This window comes from Sitodiplosis mosellana, unplaced genomic scaffold (genome assembly GCF_009176505.1).
Source record: "Sitodiplosis mosellana isolate CC-2019 unplaced genomic scaffold, AAFC_SMos_1.0 Smas_scaffold_6226, whole genome shotgun sequence".
Lineage (NCBI taxonomy): Eukaryota > Metazoa > Arthropoda > Insecta > Diptera > Cecidomyiidae > Sitodiplosis > Sitodiplosis mosellana.
In genome coordinates this window covers 11,900,655-11,924,108 of record NW_022601467.1, presented here as the reverse complement: position 1 = coordinate 11,924,108, position 23,454 = coordinate 11,900,655, and the positions used below count along the sequence as shown (strand labels likewise).

Below are 23,454 nucleotides of genomic sequence, written 5' to 3'. Positions count from 1 at the left end.
TCTCTCTCTCTCTCTCTCTCTCTCTCTCTCTCTCTCTCTCTCTCTCTTGACACGTCCATTGTTTGCTACTATCGTTAGCGTTCGCATTATTTTTCACGTTGGTTTTTCTTCTTCATTTTCTGTTCGTCACTTGTTCTTTGTGAACCAATTGGAGCTTTAGAAATTGTACCAAGATAACAAGTATTTTTGTTTTCGTTGAAGACATTGAAAACGACCATTTTGAACATTCCATCGCCTGCAAAGATTGACATCCATACGCGCGCGCGCGTTGTCTTATATGAGCTTCGAACTGTTCATGTATTGCAATGAATTTATACAAAACCACACCTTGGCCAAAGGAGAGAAACAGCGAAAAGAAAAAAACACCACACACGAATTTCAAATGAAGTATGTGTATTAATTCTTTTTTTGTCGGTGCTCTTGGGTACCGAATTGAGCAAACGGGAAGAAAACGATGACAAAAGAATGGCATGTAAAGCGCGTTTGGCAAGTGCACGTATACAATGGCAATGCGAGAATACATAAGTTGATTGAGGCGAAAAATGATGTCAATTCTTTGCTATATATACACATACGTTTTCTCTCTCTCTCTCTCTCTCTCTCTCTCTCTCTCTCTCTCTCTTCATTTCAACTTGGAAAACAAATGCTCAAACACACACAGCATACGTCTGCGGCGAGAGAAAGATAGACTGTGTGACCATCGCGCATACAATATTTGCATACATTTCACAGTGCGATGTAACGGCCGTATCTCACCTCACATCAAAGTGAAATTCAATTACATTGAAAAATTATATTCCGTTTGTTTTTTTGTGTGTTTGTTATTTCTGTTCACAGATATGACAAATTCCATAATCTCTTTCAGTTGACACAAGTTCGACGCATCTTGGACTATTTTCTTTATAAAATAATGGGCTTTCACATTTTCCCCCGTATTCTTCTTTTTCCTTTTTCTTCCGATCGTATGATAATTCAAACAGTTTCCCGATTCGATTGATAACTCGATAGAATCTAATCATCTGTTATCAGCACTTTCGTTTGATTTTGGTTTTTTTCTGCTGTTTCGAAAGTGTATAATTTACATTTATATCGAATTAACTCATTTCGAAACCATGTTTGAGCGAATCAAACGGAAAAACAAATAAGTTGTGTTGGATGAGCCATAAATTTTTGGGTGAAAACGAATAATATTCTTGCCTGTGTGCCTCGATCATATTGTTAAAATCAATCATTCATTCATATGCAGAGAAAAATATAATGATGCCCCGCATATGGTTAAATCAATCGTATTTGAAATGTCGGCGCGAATTTTTTTTTCCTTTTCAAAGAATCATCATCACCTTTCGCGATTTCAGCAAGATTTGTTTTTTTTTGTGTCTGACTTCCCAATGATAAAATTCACAACGTTTGATTAATCGTTTGATTTCATGCGATAATTCGATGTTAATGTTATGTAGCAAAATAATGTGTACATTTATTTCGATGGCTGAAAATGACTTTCAACCTTTTTCGAATGAATGACGGTCTGTCTAGGCGATCGATGTTTACACATGCAAAACTGTTTTTTTTTTTTCATTTTCAGTACAATTTGCTCGAAACGGGCTCCATCCTGAATGACAAATTAAAATGCTTTAATAAAGATTCGGCCTGATGCATGTCATGCGATATTTCGCCGCATAAAATCTGTTAAAAATTCATTTTCATCATAATGAATCAACGAATACAGCTATGACATAATTATAATCATAGTTTATATTTAAAAAAATGAAATGAACACACGAAATGAATGAAAACAAACGAAAGAAAATAGTCATCATCGGTTGAAACACGCCGACTGAATAAAAAATAATTTGACACATGGAAAACGGACGGCGATTTAAGAAAGGTACAAATTGCTACAAACAAAACGTTTTTCAAAAATCATGCACAGTGAATGAGCGTGAACGCAATGGCGCGCGCCTGCTCTCGTCGTTTGTACACATGTTTACCCATTTGCTTGCCAGCTCACTCGCGCAAACTCACACAAAATATGCCAAAAGAAAAAAAATCTACATACGATCATTGTCTTGCATTTCGTGTAATATTCAAGCACGCATCACATCGGTGCTCATCATATCCCAACCATAAAGCTCAGTGTACTTTAAGCAAAGTCACAATTTTTTTTCCTTCGTCGTCATCGTCACCGTCGTCGTCGTCGTCGTCGTCGTCGTTGTCGTTGTTGTTATTGTTTGTTAAGTTTTGCCGTAAAGCCGCCGAATGGTTTCTTTGTAGGCAACTACAATCATTCCAATCAAATGATGTCATACTTTGTATTTTTCGCCGCATGAACGCATTGCACTACAATTTTTCATTTACAGCGTTGCGCGTTAAGCATTAATTTTGCGATATTCCACGATTTTCATCCGTACAAAATCTGAACAAAAGCATTTTATAATGGAATAAAAATCGCATTGAAAACTATCCCATTTGCTTACTCTTTCGCATTGGAATTCTTGTTGCGCAACAACTTGTTTATTATTCAATTGACCATTTCTCGATATTGTTCGCTTTATCACTTGTTTCTACATTCGAAAAAGGTTCTTTTTTTTCTCCACGTTGCACCATAGCTGATGCAGCTACTCAATTCTGATAGAAACAATATACGAAAGAGATAAAGGATGTTGCACAACATATGCACTACAACAGCGACACAAAAGTCACGATCTTCGATGCTTTGCGCGCAAACACCGTACACATAGCGCGCCAGTGTACAGTTTTATATTGGTAGCTTTGTTTTTCTTTCTTATTCTCTCTTTGCTTCGACCTTTCAGTCTTAATGGAATTCCAATTTTTGCTAAGCACTTTCGGTTTTTATCATTGCTGCCTCCAATCTTTTCATTTTCAATTGAAACTTGTTCGTTTGGCTCGCCGATTGGTCGGTCGGAGGGACGATTCATTGATGTTATTTCATGTTACGTTTTGTGGTCGTGTCAAGATCGGTCGAACAAAAATTTAAACCCAAATGTACACTTTGAATGTGTTCGGTGTTAATTATTTTGTTTTCTGCATGGAATGTCTCGCGCTCTTTCGGAATTTCAATTCGGATGACCGTCTATTAGGTTACGCTATAAGCATGTATTAATGTTTCAAGTGTGACGGAATTATCCTTCAACACTCTATAGAGGGAGAGAATATTTTTATGACCCACAGATGACTAAATATGGCCATATTATTGGTTTCACTATCGATTTCGTCTCTCGGATTATGTACGCGAACAGCCATTCGGTTGATTGTGAATGGGCAAAAACGTGTTATTTATTTTTTGTTTCGTTGTCGTCGTCGTCGTCATCGTCGTCGGTTTTTATTTCTTCTGCTTCTCCGTTTAAAATAAACACATCGAAAAGTGCGCCCTCGCATTCACCATCGCGAGCCGAAATGACATGGAAACGAAATAGCATTGGCAAGTTCTTGCTAATGGTTTTCTATGTAAAAAAAAAAACAGAATGCCATGTTAATGTCTAATCAAACACATCGACATCAGACGACGCACTGTATTCAATACGAATGGGATTTTGATAAAATATACAAATATTTTATTTTGGCAAATGATCAAACAGACATGAACACCAACAAATAGCATCAACACAAAATGAAAATATCGTCATGATGCCGAAAGTACTCAAGACGTAGCAGCCAACGTCTTGTAGGTTAGTCAATGGAAAGTGAATTCGACAATATTCAAATGAGCCAATGCCTTAATAATAATCCATCCAACCATATGCAGGTGTTTATCCGAAAGGCCCTCTTTTGCCTTAGTGTCGCGCTTTTTTTTCATTTCCAATAAATTATATGATCGAGCGCGCTAGCGAGCGAACGAGCGACAACGACGATGTCGTCATTTGATATTTTTGATTCAGTCAAATTCTAATAATAAATGAATGAGAAAATGAATTTCGCTTTCGGCTATACAATTCGGTCGATCGATCGGTTTGGGATTGTGATGCTTATACCTTTTGATAAAGATGGAATTTGTGCATCGCCGGTATGTCTTCTCTTCTCTTCTCACCTCGCTGTGTGTGTGCGCGTGCGCATTTGTGTGTTCCACATCATCACACCGAGATTACGAGATTACAAATTTTGCGCAAGAAAATCGAATAAACGAGCTGGGTTTCACGCTTACTACTACATGCCATCGATCACACCCAATTCTTTTGAAAACGTACGCACCGACATTCTATACAAAATGCAGTCGCGTGGCTTATATGCCAAACGCGATCTGGCCTAATCGCTACTACCGTTCTGGCTTATGTACGTTTTCAATGATGATTTGTTCGTTGTTTTTTTTTGTCCTGTTTTCATACGCATACTTGCAACTGTTAATAATCGAACATGATGACTACCGATGTACTCACACATGAAAAAAAACTTGTTGCGATTCAAGGTATCTAATTTCAAATTGTGAATCATCTTGCTATCGGTTGATGGTGATTTTTTTTTCGATTTTTTGTGTTCATCGTTTGAACGAACAGCAAAAACATCAACAACTAATAATCGTCGGGGAGTGTGTGAGAGAGCTCTAGAGCTGAAGCATTCCAGTTTGCATTTTATTCAGATTATTTATTACATAAGTGTATATATGCTTTTTGTTTATCTCTTCGTACCATACCAAACCATAAGCAATTTACATTACAAGTTTCGCTTGTTAATTTGCTTCGTTGAGTGTGAGTAAACGAGTGCGCGGACGCGCAAATAGTAATTTTCTAACCACAAAAACACGATGCAATTTGCGGAAGTAACGATTAAGTTGAACAACACTTTTCGGCATTTATCGCACCGATAATTAAATGTAAAAATCGTAAAAGGCTGCATGCGCAATTTGATTGCAAACATAAAATGGTTAATTGCAAGATTTTTCATTTTCAATACACAGCAAAATGTTTCAACCGATTGAACACACTCACATCTCTTTATTCACTTTGTGTACATTTTGTTGTTTGTTCATTATTCGTATTTGATTGATTTGCCTGCGGAGTATGCTCAATTTCAAAAGTAAAGCGGGAAAATCATGCGCTTCATGTCAGTTTCGTAGTTAGCACAAATGCAATGTAAACAATCAACATGAAATAACAAACAACAACTGAAATAAGCATAAAAAAAATTAACTAATCTCTTCTCGTCGCTGGGGCTCAACAGACAAATCATTATCGCGATTCGCCGTTTCAACATGATTATTATTTCTAAAGTGTGTGTATGTGTGTGTGCATGTGCGCGCGCGCAATGAGATAAAGCCATCAGCCGACACAGAGAGATAGAAAAAGAGATTCCGATGGATAAATTGCCTGCGCAACATGACACAATTCACATGCTCTCAGATAAATTACTTTTGTTTAGAGTTATTGTTGTCGTCGTCGTGACTACTATTTTCTTGACAATTTTCTTTTCTATGTGTCGTTTCGGTCTTTTGTGTGTTGTTTTTTTTACGAGTTCTTTCGTTCTTTTTTTTCGTTGCTAAATTATTTAAATTGCCTTTATTAGTGGTGCTGCGGTCGCTGTTCTTGCTGATGTTACTGCTGCTGCTGCTGCTGACAATGATGATGATGATGATGAGAACGAGTCTCGGTCAAACTATCCAGAAAAATATGTACAGAGTTCATCGTGAAACTTAAAACAATGAACATTGTTCATCCACGCACTGAACGACCGTTCGCATGGACTGAACTAAATACATCTGTATTCTTCTATTTAAACTTCCTGAATGAATCATTTTTCCACCAATTTTAAAATCAATCACAAAAGACACTTGAAATAAATGTACCAGAAGACACGAAATTGAAATGAAAAAAAAAATCAAAATAAATACAACTCATTGGCAACGCAAATAGCGAAACTAAAGTAAATACAATCTTTTGAAATGAAAATTGACACTTGTTGCTGTTGGACGATAACATGAAACTCGGTTGAATAAGAAATTACACTTTGTTTACGTCTCTTCATGTGGTGCTTGCTTTTGTCTGTCTTTCTCGTTGAGCTTCTCTTACAGAAAAAGAAAAACACCCGTATTTGCTTAAGTCTTACAAATTCTATTCTTTCGAAAGCACAACACTCGATCGCACGTAGATTTATTTTGTTTTGCTTTATAAAAAATGATGAAGGAAAAATGAAACAACAACAACAACAACAACAACAATCCTCCTAAACGTGATGAGCAATTGCATAGAATTGCCAATCCGAATCTCACCTGTATGATTGACGAAAGGTAACTGAAACGGCGACAACAAGAAAAAAGACACACAACAAAACTCAATAGAAAAACAAAACAACTGGCTAACCGATTGGCATCGTTGTCGTCGTCACTGTGTCGTTGTGTGTGTGTGTGTGGACCGCGCGCTCGCGATTCGTTTGAATGTATGAAAAAATATATATACATACATATAGCAATATATGTGCAGTAAACGGTGTGTGCGATACACGAACAGAAAAATAAACAACAACAGTAACGCAAAACAAAACTTGTAAAATGCGCGAGTCAGAGAGCGCGCGCGTAGTCCATCGGCGTTACATACCGAATCCAAATGAACATGCTTAAATCGCGGGGCCACAAAACGAGTTCTCTGCATGTGGTTGTATTCGTGCGCGCGGTTATTGTATAACAACAATGTAGAGAAGAAGAAGAAGAAGAAGAAGAGAGAGAGAGAGAGAAAAAAACGCGCACAGTGCAGTTCCAGCACAGAAATTGTAATTCGTGTTTTTTTTTCTGCTTTGTATTTTTGGTTGAATAAATTGTGCGCTGTTTAATGGTAAACAAAAAAGTGAATATGTTTAATAGCGATCGATGTGTGGATTGTCTCATTTCATGGTTGTGTTTGCTTGCCTTCTCACAGAGCACTGAAAATAGGTGAGCATCGGCATTTTTACAGATAAAACGTGTGAGAAATTTTGCAACAGGCGTATAAATATGTGTGTTCGTGCGCGCTCGAGCTTTTTGTCTCTTTCATGTATCCCCAACGTTGACAGTCCATATACATATACCAAAAAAAACCATTTTTTTTCGCTCCAGTGTTGAAGCTCAAAATATTGAAGTGAAGAGGCGAGACACGATGAAGAGAAGAGAAGCAAAAAAAAGTGAATTCAAAAGCCATCTATTGGTTCATTGCTAGCAGGCATTGGTGTACTCCATTCCGATATTATTATTATTTTTTGGAATATAGGTGATTGCGAACGAATATGACGTAATACGAGATCTGTACGTGATACACATCTGTGGCCGTATTTCGTTCGCAACACCAAAATAAGAAACATGTACACAGCCGTCGCATAATGCGAACCAACCAACTATTCTAATTAATTCCAGATTATTGACTCATAATCTGGATTCGTTCCGAAATTAAAAACAACATTTTCAATTGAATTTATATTTTCTCAATCAGTTTTAAAGTTCTTTTTTTCTCGCTTTTTTTTCTCTCGCTTCTATAAAAATCAATGCAATTTGTGCCACAAACGATTATTTGCACAAATCCACCGATCGACTGATGGTTTGACAAAATTTACATTTTTACAAATAACTTCATTTCTGAATGACATTGAAAATGTTATAAGGAAAAAACAATCAATTGACACCGTTCTCGGGGCTTTACTTGAATCGCAGAGAAAAAAAAACAACACGCACAGGGACTCAGTGTGCTGACAAGACGACGAACAGTACTCTAACTACGATAATAGGCGAATAAAATTTGCAATTTTCATCAGTCGTCAATTCTCATTTGAATTCTGTCGTTTGATTGTTGTGTGTGCCTGTTTTTTTTTGTTTTTCATTCTATTTCTATCGAAAAGAATAAATCGGTTGTCACGATCAATTGACTTTGAATCACATTTTCATCAAACTGCATTGAAAAATAAGTGATGATTTCATATACTTTGATCATATGTTTTATAGCAGCCAAAAAAAAAATTCTTGCGTCAGCAAATTCATTTGCTGATTTCTTTTGCCATGTTCGCTTGATTTATTATTTAAAAATGATTGTAGTTGTTGTAAAATTGCCGAAAATTTTTATTCCGGTCGCGTTTCATTGACTTGTTCCCACGTAATGTACGTGAATTGTATGTGTTCACATGAAACATTACATTTATCACAAACTGACAAACTGATAGAATATGTTGTCGTTCCAAATGATTATAATTATATATACACCGAGTGTATGTGGCGATGACATTGACGACAATATTCGTGAATCGCACGAATTCGTCAATTGAATGGCCCATGCCAGCCCAAGGCCAATTGGATTCATCTACTATTTACCTTCCTTATGATTTACCTCATGCCACCTAATTATATTCCTAGCGAACACGTGCGCTTCACCAGTTTTCAAAAGAAATTTGCAACTGATTTTGAACTTGCCACAGAAAAAAAGAAGAGACAATTGCATAAACACACGGCCAATTTTGCAAGGTCAACCAAATCATGTGCATTCATTAATATGACGTGCTCTCTCTCTCTCTCTCTCTCTCTCTCTCTCTCTCAAAACGGTCACAATGCGAATGAAACAGAAGAAGAAAAATAAAAGTAAAAACGACACAACAACTGTAACCATTTATGGGCCGAGAGAATCATAAACAACAAAACAGTAAGCATAATGCGAATTGAATGACAAACTTACCCAGAGATGTGTCGATGTGCCAAACAAAGTAAATTAACAACGACCAAGTTCAGTTCATGTAATTTTGTCTTTTTTTTATGTGGTTTTTCTTGTTGTTGTTGTTGATTTTATTTGTATATTTCATAGAAATTACAATAATATGATTTTGGAAACTCAATTTTAACAAATATCCTCGCTCGTTTAATTTTGTTCATGTCATTTTTGCGGTTTTTTGGGTTCACTTCATGAGTATGTGTATGTGTGTGTGTGTGTGTGTGAGTCTGTGTGTTTTTTTCTCCATTTTGTCTTCATTTGTATGTTCAGTAATGATTTTGAATTTCATTAAATATATATACTTTTTTTTAACATATAAATATAATTTTTTGTTGTTTTGTTTTCATTTTATTAAATATGTACAAATTCATTCGATTTTGGTTGTTCGTTTTTCGATTGAGAGAATTGCAATTTTAAGTGCAATGGAATGAGAAGGAAGTGCAAAAACGGAGACGGCCAAAAACACATTGAGATCGTTGGGTGCGATTTACTCGTATTTTGTTGTTATTATTTCAATTGTCATATCGAGAATTGATGTCAATGCATTGCAATAATGATGTGAAACTGATTCGCATTAATGTAGTCTCGTTTTTTTCTTGGCCATATGACCAATTTTGTTGTTTTTTTTTTCGAATTGCAACTCAATTTGTCTGTGACCGGTTTCAACGCGTTTTTGCACCACAAAAATAGTGAAATTATTTTTCTAAAAACTAATTGAGATAATTTTAGTAACACATAATATCTCTTTGTATACAAATCTATTCAAATGACAAAATTTTAATTTAAAATTTCATACATGAGACATTTTATTTTTGGTTTGGCATTGTTTTACCATTTTAGAACTATAACAATGTTTAAATTTTTTTAGATAAAATATGATCGCGGAAATGGTTTGAAAAAGGATTTAAATAATTTGATTAGTCGATCGTTGTGATACATTTTCTCTCTTCTTCTCTCTCTCTGTGTGTGAATATGCAATTTTGTTATTTTCAATTCAAAATTGTGTTCTTTTTCTATTCAGGATGCATAACAGTCGATAGCATGGCACAGAAAAATCATCCATTTTGAACCACACTTCGAAATGATCCACAGAATTACAAATGTGAGGTGCTTATGTTTGTACCAAGAGAATATTTCTGCTGCATTGTATTCGATACAGATTTCCAGCAGCAATAAAAAGAGTCTATCTGAACATTGGAATCCAATATTATAAGAAAATTGAAAAAAAATATTTCATGTAGCGGTGAATGAAAATTTGCATCGTCGATTAGGGATGCAACACGAACGAAAGGGTTTCTGAAATTATTCATGACTCGGTACGGCATCTAATTTTCTTCGTTTCGTTAATCCCAGGGAAATAAGTTTGGCATTATTTTATGGTAGCGGTTGTTTGGTAGATGAACTACATACGTGTTATTTTAGTTTTGAACTGCGATCATTTATTTTGTGGCATATATCAATGAGCTTGTATTCACTTATGAGCTACGAGCTTCCGTGCGCATCTAACTATGACTGAATGCATTAAGCCATTCTATGTTTGTTTGTTATTCCTATACTGGAAAATTCCCGTGCGCCCAATGTTGCGCCAGAATGCCTGTAATTTCGATCAGTAAATTGTATGCATAATAAGAAATGGAATGCAGTCGATGGAGAGAAAGGATGGATCAAATGCATATATTCCATGTGTATATACATCGGCGATGTTTCCTATTTGGAATGGTATTGGCTGTGTTTTTCATTGATCGCTTCTGAAGTTCGATGTGTGTGTATGTGTGTGTACGTGTGTGATTTTCATTTAAATTCTTTTCGTTCGTCTTTATTTTTTTATTGCGTTGATTTTTATGCGCTTCAACAAAACGGCCGATATCATTGATCAGCTTTTATTCATTTTATGTCTCGGTTATTTATCGGTTTGGTCCCAGTGCGCAATGGTTTACGATTTTCTCATCATTTTCTCTCTTATCTTTTCTTTATTCCAATGCGGCATTGTATAATTCTTTTTTTTTTCTTTAACGATTTTTGCCTTTGGTGCTTGGGCGCCCGAAATGACTTTGCTTCATATCATATCATATCATCTCTTCCAGTGCTTTACAATACACTTCCACCTAAGCTATTTTCACATAAAGTCTCAACAATTTTATTGCCTTTGCGTCGTAAACCAAAATGCAAACGCATAACGATTCACTGTCACAACTGTGTTGTCGGTGCATGTTTATTCTTTTTTGGCGATCGATCTTTTTCTCATTTCTCCCCTCTAATATGATGCAATTACGTTTGTGAGCTCGTAAAATAATATGATATATGAATAAATTTTATCGAATGAAAAAATTGAACGTAAACGTTAGAAACATTGTAAACTATATTCGTTAACATTGCTACGTTGTGGGGGGCGGGGAGGGGAAGGTCACCGGTAGAGCAACGAAAGAGATAATCTCTACAGATGGCTAAGACGTTTTTCTCGGTGTATTCACTGGTATGGCGATAAAAGTTATACGACAGCTGATTTCGAATGACGTGTTGAATGTTGAGCATTTACTTTTTTGTTTAGAATATTTTTTCTATGCACAATTCAATTTGTTAAAATTTACTATAAGTTTTTGGTTCAAAAATTACTTGAAAAAAAATGATTTGAGACAATTGCGAATGCGATTTGCAAAGTAGCAAACATAAAATGAAACATTTCTTCTTGTGGCAGAATCGGAAATGAACGAAAATTATCTATATATGAATGATGCGCCGAGGAAAAACACATACGTCAATACAAACAATTAAATGAAACAAAAGCACACAAACAAAATTATTCAGCACTTGTTGTTGTTGTTTTTTTTTATTCATTTTGGTTATATATTTACATGGTGTTTTTTTTAATTTGTTCTTTTATTCCCTCCCTTCTGTCTCGTTCTCTTTATCCATTTTGAAAACATGAATGAGCTAGTGAAATTCACTCATTGATTGCAATGACATGAAATAAGTAACTTTCAGAAATGTCTACTGATAATGTTATTCTATGAAAAGTTTGGTTTCCTTTTTTTTTAAATGAGTGTGGTTTTGCAAAGCTTTTTGTAGTCTTCTTTGAGTCTAAAGAATGATTTGTGTATGTGTGTATCTTAATCGCGATTGGTTGTGGAATCAAGTCCCTTGACACGTTCATCTTTCAGGTCATACCGCGTGGTAATTCTTATCTTGACTGAGTGAGCTGATTTCGATTAGGGATTCGACACATTTTTTACTTAAACGATATTTAGAGATTTTTTTTGTGTGTTCATTAATAAATTTAACAATGGCCTAAGAAAAATTCTTTGTTCAAACTATGTGAATTCAAAATTTGTGTGTTCTTGTCTTTTGACAATTGTTTTTCTTGTTTTTTTTTGTTCTCTTCTTCGTTATTTTTAGTTTAGTTTATAAGTGTTCAATATAATTTTGGAGAAATATTTGTATATATTAGAATGAGTAGATTCGTTCCTCTGTGTGAGAATTTCGAGTGGCCGGCTTGAAAGGAAATACCCTCTCAGCATAGATGTTACCGTAAAATTGCGTCATAAATGACCTACACTTTAATAAAAATCTATTTTCGGTTTGTAAATTACTGCGGTTTGTTTGTTTTAATAATTTTGTAGTTTTCCTAAATATTTTTCATTCATTTGAAATTGGATTTTCGATTGGATATCATGCGAGGATTATTTTAAGGAATTTCGATTTTTGAGTATTGACAACTGCCATTTGATCTGGGGTGATCAAAGGTTCAAATATCCGAATACATGATGAAGCTTGGAATATCTAGTCTTAGTTTCAGTATATCAGACCGATGGATTTAATTGCCAAGTATTGGAAATTGTAATGGGTTTATGGGCAGTAGGTTGTTGTTATTGTAATCCTGACTGTCCATAAACCCATTGCAATTTCCAATACTTGGCAATTAAATCCATCGGTCTGATATACTGAAACTAAGACTAGATATTCCAAGCTTCATCATGTATTCGGATATTTGAACCTTTGATCGCCCCAGATCAAATGGCAGTTGTCAATACTCAAAAATCGAAATTCCTTCAAATAATTCATGATATCATGTGAACGAAAACCAAATTATTCGTTAATAATACCTCAGTCAAAAACCGGGAAAAATATATTGAAACCTTTCTAAAAAAACGGATGATTTTCGGCGGATGATTATGCCACGGTGTATATTAGCCTGTCCTTATGGAATTTGCTATTTCACATAGATTCTGATGTTACCAACAATTTATGTATTCATCAATTAGTGCAACGATCAATAGCACCGAACATTGTTTGCTTTTCAGAGACGAAATTCAATGAAATTATCAGAAACATTTTATTAACTATTTAAAATATTTAAAAAAAATATTTCGTCAATAAAACGTCAATGAAATTATCAGAAACATTTTATTAACTATTTAAAATATTTAAAAAAAAAAAGATCCAAATTGTTTGTTTTTGCCATGGAATGAGTAAAATACGATGTGTATGTTTGTGGTGGTTAGACTGAGGTAGTCTATGAACGAGAAAAAAAACCATTTGAATGTGTAGCATGATTTGTTATTGTTGTTGGATAAGATGAATTTGCTATCCTTTGAGTCTGGATTAATATTCAAGCGAAAAAGGACAAAAAAGAGAAAAGAGACATTGCATAAGTCCAATCGAATAAAATGAAATGTCACACACATGTTTTCGACATAAATTTTCTTTTCTTAAGGAATGATCAAATGCGATTTGCATTTCATTTTGTATATATTTCGGTTCGTGTCATTTTTATTTGTTTGTTCGTTTTTTTTTTAGAAAATTCGTTCTATCTAAACTAGATAAATAAAAACCCTAAGAATGAGTCAATAAATTTTTTAATCTTATATTTTTCTTCATAATATATTCATCTGCCTAACGAATAAAATAAAACGATCGAAGTGAATTAAAGATGATGATTTTTATGTGTGTTTTACTTGGTTTAGTTAAGGGAATTTATGAATTTCATTACATTTAATTATGTATAATTTGTTTATTCTTGAATTTTCAATTATTTATTCCTAGATTCGTTCTCATTTTTGCTTTATCTTTATTATTCCTAAATAATTATTTGTTAATTTGTTGTTGTTGTTTTTTTCTCTGTGTGTCATTTACATATTGGTTTTTAAGTAAGTATTAAAAAGAAGTAAACAATGTACTAGCTTCTTGCTTCTATTTTATATCATCAATCCTCAATGCAGACAGTGCAGTAGCGTGTTTCGTGTATGTGTATGTGCGCGCGCTCAATCCTTCGTTGCTGAAATACGATGGAAAAAAAACGTTGAATTGATTAATTCTTTACAAAGGTTTATAAATTGGTTGTTTGTTTGTTTTCTTTTCATTTTTTTTTCTCTAACGAATTTAAAGCTGTTATTTTTCATCTGAACTAATTGCATAATCGATTTATTTTCTTCTTCTTTCTTACAAATACGTTTCGAACGGAATTGCATATTCACGTTTCGTTCAGCTCGTCTTGCGATTATGGAAAAAGGCGATTTATCGCCCATTACATGGCGTGGCGTTCATTAGTTTTCGAGTGATCATTCGCTAGTTAGTTGTCGAATCCATCCACAATTTTTGTTCTTTGTATGAACTCATATTCAGTAATTTGGCAGTTATGTGTGTTTATTTCGTTTTTCTTTGTTTTTGTTTGGGTTTAAATTCATTTTGTTTATAAGTAATTCGTGTAATTTTTTCAGTTTTATGGTTATCAATATTACATAGATGTTTCGCCGGAGTTTATGGGTATATGTTACAGATTTCTGGTTTTATTTGCACTCAACCATCTGCCCAAATTGATATTGATGGCGAGAAAAATTCTTTCATTCATTTGGTGCATGTACGTCATCTTGTTCTGCTAGTCGTTTATGGATGTGGCCGATAGTTTCATTTCGATTTCCGTTCATTTGTTTTTTCGATATTATTTTCATTTTATATATATATATATATATATATATATATATACTTTTTTTAAATGAATTAATTTTGGTTAATTAAGGTTCACAGCTCTGTTTATTATATGAATTATTTCTTTTGCAATCTGTTTTTCTTTAGATATTCCGCTGTATATTCTCATATCATAATATACTCCGTATGCCAATTGGCCGTGTTCATTTCTAAGTGTTTGGTGTGACTTCGCTTCCGAATGTAGATAATCATTGGTTTTAGATTAAGCTTCAAAGAAATAAGGTTTAACCCTAAATCATTTTTATTCGATCATGTTTTTCGTGAATCACTTTTTTTTCTCGCTCAAATTTGAAAATGTTTGACACCGTTTGGAATGTGGTTGATAATCATTTATATCGCTTGTTTTGATTTGATTTGATCACTTTTCTGACTGACATGATTTTTATATTTACATTTTATTCATAATCGGCAATTAATTGCTTTCAATCGAAATTATTGTAACTAATTGGTGTCGATATCAAGTATTCGCTCATTTTGGAAATGATACCAAGGATTGTGTGGCCTTAAATCCTATTTGAGTACTAAATTATAGTAATGCCGTAATCACTTCTGAAAATTTCCATCGTTTTTGGTCTCCTAAAAAAGCTTATGTGTCAAGTGCTCGAGAGCCTACTAGCATCAAAGTAGATGTTTTTCTTATTTATTTTCGAATTCGAAGAATAAATGTTTATATTGAGATTGACCGCCATTTTTGAATATTCGATGTAGCGTGAGAGATGAGCAAAATGGCAAACAACAGAAAAAAAGTTGTTCATGGTATTCTAATTAAATCGTGAATCGAACAAATGTTACTATCGAAAATATATTTGGAATTAAACAGTTGACAGCAGTAGTAAACGAATCAAGTAATGATGATGATGATGATGATGATGACGATGGTGACGACGAATTGGCCAATCGATTGATTTTGGGCAGCTTTTGTTAAATAATACTTTCACGGTTTCGTTCAACATCTTCAACATCAACGTCCTCGTGATCGATACTCGATGCCGACGATGCGCCGCATAATTGCATTTCGATGTCGGCCAGTCGATTCTCCAATTCCCATTGCTGTTGCGATAATTTCGAATTAAGCGCAACATTCTCATTTTCAACGGTGTGCAATCGTTCTCGTAAACGTTTGATTTCATCTTCCAAGGCTTCGTGTGAACCAAGTAATGGGGTGGCTCCCGATGAATCCAGATGCGTTAGCGATTCACATGGATGACCTGTTGGACCATTAAAACGATGAAAATTATGCTTACTAATTACTTTCACATTTATACATAAAACTGACAGCTGAATATTCTGAATTTCACGCAAATTATTTCGAACAAAGCGATTTGAAGAAAACGATAAACGAAAACAACGAAACCAAAAATCAAATTTGATGATTGAGAACCGAAAATAAAATCAACAGTTAACTAAAATGTGAGTATGTCTTTTTGAACCTGATCGACTTGGCTGAGACTGTGGTCGGAACTGATGTGATGCTGCACGACTACGTACTGGTCGTTCGTCAGAACTGTGCACACTTGGACTAATTGAGCCGGGCGAATCGATAACTTTGCTAGGACGCTCAGAAATGGGATCGCCTCTAGTTGACCGAGGACTTGGAGCACGACTGCAACACAAATCAATTTGAGATCGAGAGATAGAGAGGCGGAAAGAAGGGAGAGAGAAATAGAAAATTTTTATTAAGTGGAGCGAGAGTGGCGGCGATCGTAATTTTGAATAATTTTTTTCCTCACAAAAATAAATAGATAATGTGGTGGTTTGTTTTTGATAGTGATGCAGAAATGTTCAGTTCAAAATCAAATACCTAATCAAAGATTGTTGATTGTAGCTTGTTGGCTGTGGAGCTGAATGCAGCCACATATCTTCGATAGATATTCGACCTTTCGTTTCAACGAGTCCAGGTGTTGATTGACAACGTCCCATTGCGACTGTGGCCATGACAGAGACAGAACAAACAGAAACAGAAACACGAACATGTTCAGTTAGATTAGATTTTCATTACATAAATTTTTTTTTTGTTCACAATCTACGTAATAAAATGAATTCACTTGGAAATTCGATTTTTGTATCGGACAATTCGATGAATGAATAGTATCGCACTATGATGATGAGTTAAATAGAGGGTGGAGCGGGGATGATAATGGTGCAAACAAAAGCTCATGAAAACGGACCAAACATAGACATACACACATAACATTATGATATTGAGTTAAAACATAAAAATTGGCTCATAATTACGTTCACTTCACTTGCTCGTAATGCAATTAATTGTTAAATAGAAAATTCACCGCAAATAAAAGAAAATTTATGACTTATGACGAACAACCATGCAGTTTTTTACATTGAACTATATGGTAGATGGTTATGGAACGTGGGTTTGGTTTGGTTTTATATCTTCTTCTTTTTGTTCAGGACGTGTTCGAGTGGTTGCGGTGGAGGTGGTGCAAAGTTTACGGAAATGTTAAAAGAGTTGTGATAGACAAACAAAAAAAAAACTAATCGAATCAAACAGAAACCGCACGATTTTTTAGCATCCATTTTTATTTGATTGGCAAGAACTTTACAAAAAGTTGATAAGATCGGGGGAGCGGGAAAGAGAGAGCCAAGTCAAGCCAAGCTATCGTGTATAGCATAGGATTTCACTAATTGACTACATACTTTTCCATTCCTAATTTGAGCAACACAAAATTCAAGTACATTTCATTTTGTTTAATGTTTTGAATGTTTTCGTGACACGTACATCCAACAACAACAACACATACACATATATGAATACACACGTACACGCAAGATCAAAGGAATAAATGAAAACAAAAATTCGGAAACAAAAGCAGCAAAAGCCACTGGAATTCAAGCCAACAAACCTTTCTCCAGCGGAGCTTTTTTGTATTTTTCCAGACGTTTGACAGCAATCGCTTCTAATCGAACTCTGGCCGCCGGATATTCTTTCAGTACATCCCACATATCCTTTTTGCTAAGCACAAATAAATCACTGTAACCCACCGATCTAACACTGGCCGTTCGTCTATTTCCTGCGTGCGATAGAGATGAAAATTCATTTCGATTCGGTTCCGTTTTGATTCAGTTTCGATGTGTTTTTTTGTTTCGTTATATGCGTTTGAGCCGGTTGATGTGATGCCACAAGCATTCGGGTTAATATTTAGAAAAAAGAATGGATAAAAACAGAGAGAGAGAGAGAGAGAGAGAGAGGAAGGACAAAAAAAGCAACGTTCGGTTAATTAAATTGGTTTTTATCGACAAAGAAAGAAAACAATTCACGCTACTCTTAGCAATAAATCAGAGGGTGTTATTTGATCAAATGGTAAAAGTTGCTTTTGTCTGCACACTCAATTGTTTAGTAAGCTATTTTTCGGTTGGAGCATAACTCTTTTTGGCGCTGTTCCAAAAACACTCAATCGCCATCTGAAAATCATTCTCAAACCCCGTTCAGAAAAAAAAACAAACAAACAAGAAACTGAACGGGAATGATGGAGAATAGCAATGCAATGCACAGTTGAACATAAATGCCGAATAACGATTGACTGTTTCAGAACGAATGCACCGCATACATTGAGTTTCATTCCAACTAGTCTAGTGCCTCAAGTGTTTACCATTTGATTGAAAATGAACAAAAACACCATTTCTCTTTCAATTTTAAACGAAAACCTAGAAAATACTATCGCCGACTTTATTATTTTCTTGCTCAAAATGTTAACGGCGCACATTTTTTTCGCTTCATTTTGTTGTTGTTTTTTTATGTATAATTTACATCGAGTGAGTAATTCCACTGAAAACATAATAATTTTCAATAAACATTCGACGATGGTATTTGCTATTGGATTCGTTGAACAGAAACACAGAAGGAAAAAAAAGAACAAAATTAAAATCAAGTGAAGTATAGCATCTGAAATGTGTGTGTGTGTGTGTGTTTGTGTGTAAATAGTGAAGAAAAAAAAAGAGTTGATGCACAAAAAAAATTGTGCTCACATTACGAGACGTGTAAATTGGTTTTCGACAAAATAGCTGTGGTTTTTTTTTAAACTCTCCGAAATGGTTATTCTCTTCTTCGATAAGTTAGCATTTTGTTATTTTCGAAAACTAATTACACATCACAGCCAATTGGCATCGCATGCAAAGCGAAACCCACCAAACACTCATTCAATCCTCAAAGTTATGTCCTTTTTTTCGGTTCGCGTTTTTTTTTCGCTCTGAATGCATGCCAAATGTCAAATACTGGAATATTTGCACTAATTAAAATCAAACGCTACAAATATATTTGGTCGTTACAACGTAAATATATCTATATAATATAATGGAATATATATATATATAAATGTATATAGATTGAAATGGTAAAAATTTGTTCATAGAAAATAGTTGGTTAAATACGTGATAATTAATGGAAAGACGGTAAATAAAGATACGGCACCAGGCAAAGCAATATAAAATATATATATGGCGGAATTGAGAGAATAAATTTTACTAGTCTATGTAAATTGTATAAAAATCTACCCGAAAAGGGTAGGGACAAACACATACAGTTTAGAAAGAAAAAAAAACATGGTAATTAAACCAGAGCCGGGAAAATGCTAAAACGTTTTTTTTCTATTTTATTTTTTTCGTCAGGAGAGGAGAAAGTGGATATATATATTATATTTAAGGTATAGAACGTTACTTGATATTTAGGTGTGTTTTGTGTTTGTATGTTTCTGACAGCTTCGATTCAAAAGTTTGATTAGAAAAAAAAACATGGAGAACCACGAATAAAATAAAAAATAATGAATCTAACGAAGACGGAAGTGGACAAATGTGTTTCCCAACGAACGAGATATTTTTGTTGGTGTGAGTGTGTTTGTGTGTGATTAGTATTCCCCACTGAATGGTCAAATAAATTGAGAGAAAAAAGTACGACGAGAGGAGAGAACCAGTTTAGCTATGCTTGATGAATTTTTATTTGGCTGAAAATGTTTTTTCTTTAGATTTTTTCTTTTTTTCAAACAGTTTTCGAGACACAATCGCAACAAAATCAATATCCTATCGAAGTGGAAATGTTTGATCGGATATTATTCGTCTTACAGCAACATTCGCCTGAAGTGTGTAGTTGCAATGCTTTCAAGTAATATATATACATATATGCGTGCGTGTATGTGTGTGTGTGTGTGTGTGCCGATCTGACGGTTTTCAAACGTTTTGCTTACAGCACATTACATTTCCATTCAAATTGATACTGAATCAAGTGAAACGTAGCATAAACCATCAGCAAATTCAAGTATGTGAGAGCAGAACACAACAACAAAACAAATGAGCAAGTGAGCTGGCAGTGGCCAGCATAAAACATAAAAATAACGAAGGCACTTACTTGCAAATGCACTTCGACATGGTTTCGCTTGAAATGTGCGATTTTATGAGTAAACGTTTGAAATGAATTGCTCCACTTCAGTCACACAGATTTTCAGTCTGACTGTGTGCTTTCCGAACTATTTAAAATGTAATTACCCAAAGGACACACACACACACACACAGAGAGAGAGAGAGAGAGAGAGAGAGAGAGAGAGAGAGAGAGAGAGAATGGTATTTTCCGCATTTTGATTACAATTCATGCAATTCTCAAAAGCTCGCTTCCGTTTCGTAAACCGATGGCAACTGAAATGCAACAACAACGACAAATAAAAAATATTATGTACGCTTTCATTCGTACAGTGAGCAAATAACGCAAACTATTGCAAAAATTACGGCAATAGGTCTTTATTATACTCTTTGATCTTTTTTAAAATATTTTTCTCCCCGCTAAAACAGTAACTGGCCTTTATCCGCTCGATGCATTCAACAATTGGTACGTAACGGCTAATTGGTACTTCTCTTGGTCTTTGTCGCTGCATAGTTACAGCTCACCAATTAGCAAAGTAGCTTCGAAAAGCAAGATAAAGAAAAAGACAGAGCGAGAGAAAAAAAAATAATGAAACCATTCGAGTTGCTCTGAAAAGAAGGAAGTCGAACGGGCACAAGAGACAAAAATTGAAATACTGACAAATGATAGAAGCCAACATCGGCATGCTCGACGACCAACTAATGCAATAAAAGGCGCTTGGAACTGATGAGAAAGTTGAAAATCATTATTACGTGAAAATGCGACAAAACGGACGCAAAAATGTGGAAATCCGCAAAATGAAATTAAAGATCTCTACATGTGGAGGAGCGGGAGGAGGAGAGGGGAGAGTTGTTGTCGGTTTGCTTGTATGTGTGTAAACTACATAAACACACCGAATCAAGACAATTATTTACGTGAACCATTGTGTGGAAGTGTGTGTGTGTGTGAATATTCACCATGCGCACCCTATAGAACAGGTAGCCACATATTATACGATTATGTACGTTGACGTGTGTGTGCTTTTCTATGATGTAAAAAGATGCGAATGCTTCCGTACATAATAACGTTGATATTTTATTTCAATTCTCTTTTCCATTTTCAGATTTATGGCTTGCATCCCCATTCGAAGTTCACTTAAGTGTTTCGATGTTTGTTGTTGCGATGGCATTTTTTCAATGTGTTTTGGTTTGTGTATATATGGGATTTATTTATTTATTTTTCATTTTATTTTCTATGTTTATATTTTCGGTTTTTATTGTTGTGTTGCAACTTCTCCATCTCAGCACTACTCGATAGCTGTTGCACAATCTGTTCCACATAGACTCTCATTTTATTTATTCGCCTTTTTTTCTGGTTGTAGTTTTTTGTACACTGTTTCTTTTTTTTCTGGGTGTTTGTGTGGAATAACACAAAAATGAAACGAAAAAAGCAGAGTAAACTTCGACCGTAGCCAATGTGTTGAGCATTACCGAGTCTGGCTGTCTGTATGCATGCATGCATGCCTGCCTGCCTAAGCTGCAATGACATATGTGCGTGTGCGAGTGGTTTTTGTGTGCAATGTACATTGTACAGTTGGACGGATTTTCATGATTTCAAATTATTGTTGAAAGGGATGACAGTTATGTGACCTTCTCATTCACTTTTGCTCTTCATTATATTCGTTCGAAAACCGTAGAATGTTTGCACATAAAGACATAGCTGCAGCAGTTTATCTTGAAAGTTTATCGACGCTATTCACCCCCAAAAAAGTCAACGTGTAAAATGCAGTTTGTGAGAGAACGAGACTGAGAGCACCAAATAGATAGATAGATAGAGAGAGAGAGAGAGAGAGAGAGAGAGCAAGAGCGAAAAATGGATCAGACGAAAAGTGCAACTGTTTATTGGTTGGTGTTTTTGTCTTTTGTGATTCATGTTCGTTTATTTGTGTGTAAGTTTTAATATGTGTACGTATTATTACAAAGTTTTTAAGTAAATTTAACACTGGGTTTGTTGTTTTTATTTTTATGTTGTCCACAGCTTCATTTCATTCTTCTAACATACAGATGTATATACACAACTCCAATGTGTCTACCATACGTTTGGTGTCTATGCGATGTGGGGATGCGACACAAGGTAAAGTTGTTCGCATGTTTGCATGCAAGCAAATTAAACGGAAGAAAAAGCGAAAGATAAAGATAGAGCAAGAGAGCAAGAGAGTGGGTGGGTTTAGCCGGGCAAAATGTCAGAATGTTGAAACCATTCCAAAAGGTAATAATTAAGCACATAGAGCACAAAGGATTGAATATTCTACGGCTCATAAATGGCAAAACGAAACTGCAACAATATTCGCAAAAACTGTGGAGGAAAATCAGAAGAGCATATCAGATATGTATGTGTATAATGAAAAGTGTACAACGATAAGACTGCACTTTCACGATTTTCTGTGTAGCAGAAGAAAAAGCAACAACTGTTCAAAGTCAGTCTGCAGCTAGGTGACGTAAGTGATAGATATTCTTGGGGATAAAGAACAAAATGGATGGAATTAGGATAAATCTTATCCACCTTCTGTATCAAACCAACGCAAAACAAGCAAAAGCTTTCGTTTTAAGCAAGCATTTAGATCAGCAACCGGAGCGTGTTACAAATATCTATAGAAAATATTTGGGATCCGATTTATCGCCTTGGAAACAATTTAGATGTTGAAATGTTTACGGTTTAAGATGTTTTTTCGTCTCTTTTGCTTGGAAACTGTAGTAGGAATCGCGTTATTTAATTCAAGCAATTTATATTCACGAAATTACAATCTCGAAACTAGGTGTTTTACTTTGAGCCTACAGTTCTTTTTCTCCGTTTTCCCATTTTCTGTATCGATGGTATACAAATTTGATATACCACCCGGAACAGACCTGGACCAAATGCGTGTCTATGAATAGCATGCGATTTTGTATCTGGGATCGAGTAAAGCACTTGAGCATTTGAACAATTTAGCACGACATGTGAAGAGAATGTGATACCATCGAATGGAAATTATAATTAAATGATCACATATATGAAATTATAAATGTATTTAACGCAAAATACAACAAAGGGTCGCCTCACTACCTTTTTGTACCTAATTATTTATCAATTTAGTTTGACAACGGGTCGAGTATTTTATGATGTATCTAATTTCATCCAGACGTCTTGTATGATAATTCTAAATTAGACACCTCTCTCTCACGCACACGCACAGAGAGAGAGAGAGAGAGGGACAACCACTTCGTCTTTATCACTTAAATCGATATAAACATTTTGACAATGCCAATACGGTACGAACATAATTATTAATAGAAATGTTAATCGAGAGATTTGTCTATAGGAACCCAATAAAATTGTTCGAATTATAACATCTGCATGAAAATCCCCTGGTTTATTTATATCATTTTCCATTTTGGTGTTGTTCAACAATAATGGTCTATGTGG

General features: G+C 34.9%; 2 protein-coding genes across 8 annotated transcripts in view; both read right to left on the bottom strand.

Moving 5' to 3' along the window:
* The window catches only part of LOC129578003 (filamin-A), a 30,309-nt gene extending 23,849 nt beyond the window's left edge, over nucleotides 1-6,460 (bottom strand). The window contains exon 1 of one of the 6 annotated variants that reach the window (XM_055466025.1): nucleotides 6,218-6,460. The gene's annotated coding sequence lies outside the window, so the exon portion shown is untranslated. Of the gene's footprint in view, nucleotides 1-2,474; nucleotides 3,526-5,505; nucleotides 5,754-5,952 lie in introns of those variants that run through there. The other 5 variants (XM_055466019.1, XM_055466022.1, XM_055466023.1 and 2 more) reach the window with 5 other exon arrangements.
* Nucleotides 6,461-12,976: 6,516 nt separating this feature from the next.
* The window catches only part of LOC129578000 (cyclic nucleotide-gated cation channel alpha-3), a 69,819-nt gene continuing 59,341 nt past the window's right edge, over nucleotides 12,977-23,454 (bottom strand). The window contains exons 11-14 of one of the 2 annotated variants that reach the window (XM_055466014.1): nucleotides 17,510-17,677; nucleotides 16,450-16,573; nucleotides 16,079-16,251; nucleotides 12,977-15,856 (exon numbers count right to left, since the gene is read on the bottom strand). In XM_055466014.1, the coding sequence (XP_055321989.1) occupies nucleotides 15,570-15,856; nucleotides 16,079-16,251; nucleotides 16,450-16,573; nucleotides 17,510-17,677 (752 nt within the window). In that variant the 3' untranslated portion in view covers nucleotides 12,977-15,569. The remainder of the gene's footprint in view (nucleotides 15,857-16,078; nucleotides 16,252-16,449; nucleotides 16,574-17,509; nucleotides 17,678-23,454) is intronic. The other variant, XM_055466015.1, reaches the window with a different exon arrangement.